Source organism: Myotis daubentonii, chromosome 12 (assembly GCF_963259705.1).
Source record: "Myotis daubentonii chromosome 12, mMyoDau2.1, whole genome shotgun sequence".
Taxonomy (NCBI): Eukaryota; Metazoa; Chordata; class Mammalia; order Chiroptera; family Vespertilionidae; genus Myotis; species Myotis daubentonii.
The window spans coordinates 38,096,467-38,105,094 of NC_081851.1; the positions used below are offsets into that span (position 1 = coordinate 38,096,467).

At 36.1% G+C, this 8,628-nt stretch overlaps 1 protein-coding gene across 11 annotated transcripts in view; it reads left to right on the plus strand.

Annotated features, from left to right (window-relative positions):
- Positions 1-3,016, plus strand: part of TIA1 (TIA1 cytotoxic granule associated RNA binding protein) — a 31,152-nt gene extending 28,136 nt beyond the window's left edge. For all 11 annotated transcript variants that reach the window (XM_059659516.1, XM_059659522.1, XM_059659519.1 and 8 more), the window contains one exon: positions 906-3,016. In XM_059659516.1, coding sequence (XP_059515499.1) covers positions 906-1,032 — 127 coding nt within the window. In that variant the 3' untranslated portion in view covers positions 1,033-3,016. The remainder of the gene's footprint in view (positions 1-905) is intronic.
- The last annotated feature ends 5,612 nt before the right edge of the window (positions 3,017-8,628 follow it).

The window sequence follows — 8,628 nt, forward strand, 5'->3', positions numbered from 1 at the left end:
TAGAAATATGTTGCCTTGAGGTATAACCAACATTATAAGTAATGTGACTAATGATTTCTTGGCCATTCTTGAATTCAGTTATTTTGTTGCTAGTTGTTTTATTCGTTCTTCATTTTTTCTGTGTAAAAGGGTTTATTATTACATGGAAGCTTCTTTATACACCCTGAATTATGCAATTTTACTTAAATTTCTAAAACACAATCTGAGAAAGTAAAGATTAAAATACTTTACAGTTTTTCTTTCTTTTTTTTAAATTTTAATTAATTAAATCTTTATTGCTCAGATTATTACATTTGTTCCTCTTTTTCCCCCCCATAACTCCCCTCCACCCAGTTCCCACCCCACCCTCCTCCCTCACTCCCCATCCACTGTCCTCATCCATAGGTGCACGATTTCTGTCCAGTCTCTTCCCGCATCCCCCTCACCCCTCACCCCTTTCCCCCCCTACAGTTTTTTTTTAAAAAAAGAAACTTGTATTTATAATATTGAAAAAATTTATGTGCTTACATATGCTAATAATTGTTTTACTTTTTTCTTTGAGTAATTAAGTGCTAGTCTTATCATATCAAATGGTCAGGTTTATTTCAGGAAGTGACTTGTTCACCATATGTCCAACCCAGTTGTATGGTATTTCTTCCTGAGATGAAAGATGGATTTTTTCCTGAGGTCAAAGGGGATAAATGTTTACAGGTTAAAGGTATTTTCTTAGCTGTAATTAAACTAACAAGATTAAGCTATACAAATTAAACCTGTGAGGATGCTTGTACCTTTGCTTTCCTTGGTATAATAATTCTTTTTTTGAGAAAAAGTATATTTCCTCTCTATATGTTACTTGTTCTTGGTGTTACCTTTCATTTTAATCAGTAGATTTCCCTCCCCTCTGCTTCTTTCACATGCTCTCCCAGTCAGACACAGACTTCTGCGCCATGGATGGGACCAAATTTTGGAATGCAGCCACCTCCAGGACAGAACGGCAGCATGTTACCTAATCAGCCTGCAGGGTATCGAGTGGCAGGGTATGAAACCCAGTGAAAAAGGACTCCAGAATCTAAAGCCAGTGGCTTGAGGCTACAGAGAGTGTAGTAAAGCCGTTGTTTACTTAAAGATTTAATCAAATCAGTCAGTGCAAATGTCAGATACAATGTATTTATTTAAAACATTCATTTTTTAATCATGAAATTACTTAACCATCCATATTGTTTTAAAAAGAAACAAGATGCTGGATGTCTGCCAATTTTTGCCTTCATTACCTTTTTAATAAAGTTTCTCAGATCCTTGTTTCAAACACAAATGCAGGGATTGCTGCCACTTTTTAAAAATTAGGAGGCAGAAAATTGCACAACGTTGAACTTTTTTCCACTAAAGTAGTGTGCAGTTCTAGTTTGCATTCCTGATATGATTTAAAACATGTAATATAAAGATATAAAAACAAAACACGAAAAACCAAAACTGTGCAGAGTCTAGAAGTTCTTTATAATCTTCAGCTTGTGCACAATTCTGTTTTAGGTCTTTTTACAAAGGTTTGTTTGAACTATCCCATCTCCACTGTTTTCCCTTTGGGGTTTTTTAATATAAATTATTAGTTTACATCATTTTTGTATCTACATTTTTTTCACAAATTTGTCTTGCCTTATTAAAGTTCTGTATAATATACTTAAATGGAAAAACAAATGTTCACTTAGATTGAAAACTTTTCTCAGATGGATTGTTAATTGCATTCATCTTGTGTTTTATATGAGAAGGTGCCTCAAGAACTCCCTGTTGACTTTGTTTAAAAGAATTTTTATCTTCTGTGATAAATTTTGTTGTGTACCAGAAAATATAAAAACAAAAAACTTGTTACTAAAAAAATCTCTGAAATGTGATAAGTTCTTATGAACTGTGCTAATTTCATGTGTCAACTTTTACATTTACGTGTATTATTTCATTATGTACAATGTTTTAGCAGTTTAATATTTTGCACAGTTAGCAAACTTTGTATGTCATTTCCTTCTTAAAGGTATCATGCAGAGTTGACAGGAGATTTGTAAGGTTTTAAGTTGTTTGCATGTGATTATCAAATACACACTTTGGTAGTCTTTGAATACAAAGTCATCTGCTCTTGTTTTTCGAGAATTTTTAGACAAAGTTGTATGTAAAGGAATATATTAATTTGCCATTTTCTAGTTTGTATTTACTCAAAAAGAGTAAATCAACTTAATTTTAATATGTACAGATAATAGCTGTGAAACTGTAGAATATCCTTAGGTCAGGCGTGGGGTTCGTTGTGAACACCAAAATTAGCCTGAAGGACCAGCCGGGCAAAGCATTTTTTAAATATTCAGAGGCCAAAAGATAAACAAAAAAACCTTTAAAATCCTACCTCCTTAAACAGCCTTCAAAGAGGAGAATCCTCAGTGCAATCATTATTTTGATTCTTTTGGTACCTGTTTTCCTGGAGTTCCCAATTTTATTATATTTTGGGGTGGCTCCGAGCATTAAGAGATTTAATCTTTGATAGCATTGTTCTAGTTTTTGAAATTTCTAGTACATTTCAGAGTTTCTTAGAATAGTTTTGTTTTGTTTTCAGTGCAAGTCACAAACTCCCTTCCTTGACTCACAAAGGGAAAGGGCCCCAGTATACATATTTGGATGGTCAGTTGTTTTTAAGAGCTTCAGATAGCTCCTAGTACGTTATTTAGGAACAGAAAAGGCCTGTTTCTTCTAAAGGGGAACAAGTGACTCTAAGCTGGTCTCCAAGCCAATACTCTTGTAAACCAGAGCCCAGGAAAGACAACTCACTAGTATATTATTCTCTGGAGCTCAATTCTATGCAGTTGTACTAATGTTTCATTAAGTCACTGTGTATTTTTAAGTGTTGCTACATTAAAAGTTGCTTTATGAAAGATGAGTAAATTTTTTAAATACTTGGAAATTTTATTTCCTTGTTAACTTCTACAGATCAGGACATGCAACCAAAAGCAGTGTAAGTGAAATAACTCAAAAAATAAAATATCAGGAAGCTATTTTTAAATTATTCTGGCTTATGTTTCTATTTTAGGACCTTTATTTTTCACTGTTTCAGAAATATTTACTACACATCTGTGGAGTTCAGGGTAAATTATTTGGGCATAAATAAGCAAAAGTATAGTTTTTCTTTTCATTTTGACGATCTCAAGTAGTAACACTTTTTATTAGCCAGTATATTTTTTTATTGCACAAATCTTAAAATGTACATTGACTACTTTCTGGAAAAAAAAAGTGGTATTATTCATGATGAAAAGGTTACTACTGAACAAATTCGTATTTAGGAACGTTGCTATTTTTGGTTTAAATCTTACTCTGAATGTTAAATCACTTAAAGGTGTTTTTTTTTAGTCTAAACTTACTGGCATTAGTATCAGGAAAAGAAATTAAAAGTTTAAAAAATGGCTTTAATCTTTACAATATGCACTCAAATTTTATTTTTAAATACATCTGGTACTGTAAAGAACCTGATGTGACTCACACTTAATGGGTCATTAATCCAGTATTTTTTGCCCTGACTGTTTGGATATTAAAGTTCCTTTATGTTTTCTATAACTTGTGGGATCTTCAGTGATTATTGTGTGATAGATTTTTTTTCTTTTTGGTCTAGCCATATTGTTATATTCATTCAGATTTTTGTTAGATTTTTAAAAATCTTATTGCAGAATCTATGGTTTGCATTGTGTTTCTGTTTAATACAACAAAGAACTGGAATTATTTAGATTCAACTCATTATAAATCAAGATCTCATTTTCCTTGTTGATATTCTCTTTGTTGAAAATGAAATTCACATTATAGTTTTATTCTCCTGTTTTCTCCCTGTGTTTTCTCCCCTCCTTTTGTATTCTTCTTCCTTTTGTGTTAGAGTTCTATTACATTTGAGAAGGCAGTTGTTAGGATTAGATTGCATATACAAATGAGTTAGGTTTACTAAGTGCTATAGGTGCTCTTGAGGTGACAGTCAGTTTGAAAAATAAAATGTGTTTATAGGAAATAAAAAGCACACCCTTTCATTGAAAGAGTGATTTCTAAAAATCATTTTTTGGAGGGGGTTATTACATTTTTTTCAGTCACTGCATTTTGTTGTGTTTAGAACTTGAAGAATAATCCTCTAAAACAAGAAATTTTAATTTAAGGGCCTTAATAAAATTTATGTGAGTGTGTCTCAATTGAATAGGATTTTACATTACAGCCTCTCAAATTGGAGGCTGAAGTTATTCTGATAGTAATTTAACTATAAAAGGAAAAAGTAGACGTCTGACTCAAGGTTACTAGACTAGGATGAAATACCTTACAGAAAATAGGGATTAAGTACAATTTTACATAATGGATAAATGAGATCCCTACCTCCTCCTTGTTCAGCTAACACATGAACGGCCACATTTGCACACACAAAGAAGGATTTGGAGGATCCTTCTGTGGAAAAACTAAACTTTTAAATATATATATTTTTACTGATTTTGGATAAGGGAGAGAAACATCAATGATGAGAATCATTGATTGGCTGCCTCCTGCACCCCCCACACTGGGGATTGAGCCCGAAACCCAGACACATGCCCTGATCAGGAATTGAACTGTGACCTGATTCATAGGTCGACACTCAACCACTGTGCCATGCTGACCATGCTAAACTCTTGATAGGAAAAAAGCCAAATGGCCACCAATCCCCCTATAGTGAGTACGAGTATGCCAGTCATTAAGCCCTTCCATGTACACAGATCTTCCAAACAGGTTTTTAGCTCTTCACTTTTCTATAAGGACAGCCAAAGATAACCAGAAGTTGAAGGAAGCTTGGATTGTGAAAAGTATATCTAAACAAAAAGCAACTATCCATCAGAAAACTTCAAAGAACTGTAATATCCTGAGAGGAAAGAAGGATGTATTCAAGAAATTAGAACAGTGATAATAGTAAAATTTCAGAACAAATTAAAATAGGAATAAATTCACTGACAATATTAAAAGACTCCTCTCCTCTCTCTTTCTCTCTCTTTCTCTCCAGTCCACTGTCTCTCTCATCATTGGTGTTTCTATCGCTCTCTCCCTCTCCCTTCTCTGAAATCAATAAAAATATATTAAAAATGAATGAACGAATAAATAAATACTTGAGTTCCATAAAGACAGAAAACAATTTGGGATGGTCAATATTCAAAAAGATAATGATTGAGAATTTTCCAGAATTGTTGAAAGGCAGGAATTCTCAGATTCAAGATGCACTTTGAATTCCAAAAAGGATAAAGTGAAATCCATGTTCACATACATAGTCAAATCACAAATTATCAAAAACAAAGAGATCTTAGCCCTAGCCAGTTTGGCTCAGTGGATAGAGCATTGGTCTGCAGACTGAAGGGTCCCAGGTTCAATTCTGGTCAAGGGCACATGCCAGCATTGTGAGCTTGACCCCCAGTGGAGGGTGTGCAGGAGGCAGCCGATCAATGATTCTCTCTCATCATTAATGTTTCCATCTCTCCCTCTCCCTTCCTCTCTGAAATCAATAAAAATATGTTTTAAAAAAACAGAGATCTTAAAAGCAGCAGAGGGAGGGAAAAAAGAATACTAGAATGATATGACAATTAGATTGACATCAAATGTGTCAACAGCAAGTTGATAACCAGAATTCAGAGGGATAATATCTTCAATGTGTTAAAAGAAAAAAACCAACCTAAAACAACCATACAAGAGGATGAAATCCTATATAATAAAGGGTAATATGCAAATAGACTGAACGGCAGAACAACCAATCAAAGCATAATATGCTAATGATATGCTAAGGATGCGCAACTGCTTGCTCTGACATGCACTGACCACCAAGGGGCAGTCAACTGGTCAACCAGTCGTTATGATGTGCACTGACCACCAGGGCGCAGATGCTCTAAGCGGTAGGTTAGGTTGCTGCTGGGGTCTGGCAGATCAGGACTGAGTGAGATGGGCTGGACATGCCCTGGGCCCCTCCCACGAACCTTCTCCAGCCCAATCGATCCTGTACTGGTGGGGTCCCTCAGCCTGGCCTGCGCCCTCTCGCAATCTGGGACCTCTCTGGGGATGTTGGAGAACCGGTTTCAGCCCAATCCCACAGGCAACTCCCCTTGGGAGGGCACCAGAGGCAGGGCTCACGGCTGGTGAGCATTGCTGTGGCAGTGCAAGCCTCTCCCAAAGGGGACTGATTGGGCACAAGACCATGGCAGGCACAGTGGGCCTGGAATGAGCGGGAGCTGCAGACGGCATTGGACTGCGGGTTTTGGCCCGATCCCTGCAAGCCACCCAGAGGGACCCCACCTGTGCACGAATTTGTGCACCAGGCCTCTAAGAAAAAAAATAAAGCCAAGAGAATTTACCAATGATTAATCAAATACTAAATAAACTTTAAAAGCATCTATTTCAGGAACCTCGCAGGGTGGCTCAGTTGGTTGAAGTGTCATCCCATACACCAAAAGGTTGTGGGTTTGATCCCTGATCAGGGTGCATACAGGAGGCAACTGATTGATGGTTCTCTCTCACATCAATGTTTCTCATTCTCTCCCTCCCTTCTTTCTGAAAAAAAAAAAAAAAAAAAAAAAACCAATGAATGCATGAATACTAATAAATGGAACAAAAAAATCAATGTTTCTTTATTTCTAAAATCAATTTTTAAATTCAATAACAAACATTTGTAGAAATTCCAAAACACATGTATAAACTTATGAGCCAAAAAAGATCACAGTAAAAATGTTTAAATATTTAAAACTTAATGAATGAAAATAATACATATCAAAATTTGTGGTAAAATGGCACTTTGAGAATAATGCATAACCTTAATGCTAATAGAAAAGAAGGGATAAAATTAATGAGCGATGTTTCCTGCTTAGGAAGTTAGAAAAAGAATAATGAAGGAAAGACTAATGAAATGGGAGCAAATATTAATGTAATTGAAAACAAATATATAATAAACTAGCTCAAACAAGCCAAAAAGTTTGTTCTTTTGAAAAGATTAATAAAATATATAACATCATGATGAAACTGATCAGGAAAAAGAAAGCACACATAAAATTAGGAACAAAAAGAGGGTTTTCACTATAGATACAGCCAAGATTTAAAAAGAAGTTGGGAATTTAAATGCATATTACTAAATGAAAGAAGCCAATCTGAAAGACTACATACTCTATAATACCAATAATATAACCTTCTGGAAATGGTAAAATTATGGACACAGTAAAAGTACCAATGGTTTCAGGGAGTTAGGAGGAAGTGAGGGATGAATAGGCAGAGTACAGAGGACTTTTTTTTTTTTTTTAAATATATTTTATTGATTTTTTACAGAGAGGAAGGGAGAGGGATAGAGAGTTAGAAACATCAATGAGAGACATCGACCAGCTGCCTCCTGCACACTCCTTACTGGGGATGTGCTCGCAACCAAGGTACATGCCCTTGACTGGAATCGAACCTGGGACCTTTCAGTCCGCAGGCCAACGCTCTATCCACTGAGCCAAAACAGTTAGTCCAGTACAGAGGACTTTTAAGACAGTGAAACTATTCTGTATACTACAATGGTCAATACCTGTTATTTACATTTGTCAAAACCTATAGAATATACACCACCAAGAGTGAACCCTGGTGTAAATTATGGATTTTAGGTGTTAATGATGTTTCAATGTAAATTCACCGATTGTTAACAAATTTACCACTGCAGTGCAGGATGTCAATAGTGTGTAGGGACAGGGAGTGAGTATATGGGCACTGTCTGTACTTTCTGTTCAATTTTATTTTATTACTTTTTTCATCTCCATTTATTCACCCCATACCCTCTTCTACCTCCCTCCCTCCCACCCTGCTCAATTTTTACGTGAACCTACAACTGCTCTAAAAAAGTTTATTAATTTAAACAAAGAAGAAAAAAATGTTAAGAATACCAGTACCAATATGCTTATACTTGAAAATGTAAACAAAATAAATTATTTCCTAGCGTGGGAGAATAACTAAAAAATATGATCTCAAGAAGAAAGTGTGCCTTTCTCCCTTTACCTCCTGGAAAGGGCCATTTTACCAGGCAACCTGCCCACAGCGCCAGCACTAGAAAGTAGCCAGACCAGGGCCAAAGTTTCAGGAAATCAACACACACTGGCCTCACCCTTAACACACTGCACTCAGGATTTATCTTCACTCACGAACAAAAAGCATTTATACTTATTCTTTGTGACCCCAAGGACCAGAACTAGGACGTAGGAAGCCGATTTCAAACTCATGATAAGGGGAAAACGTTAAAATAATATGTCAGACTATAGTTAAGGGAGAAAAAAGATAGCTTACTATTAAACACAGAAGTGATAGAACGCATTAATTTGTTGAACAAGACCTCCTTTGATAAAACGGTAAGACGAAACCGATATCTGCTAATAAACGTAGAAAATCTAAGGCGATTTTTTCCATCATTACCAATGGAACTCTACTCAGAAACAGGACTCTCCAGACCAGCCCTAGAGCTGACAGTGCCTTCCGAACTCGGAGGGTCGGCCAGAAACACTGCAGCCCCAGTAAAGAACCTCAGGAAACTACGGCGTATTCTGCAGCAATTCTCAGCAGCCGGCAGGAGGAGGAAACTTCAACTCCCATCAGACAATGCGAACCGAGGTGGGCGGGCTCTCACCGCGC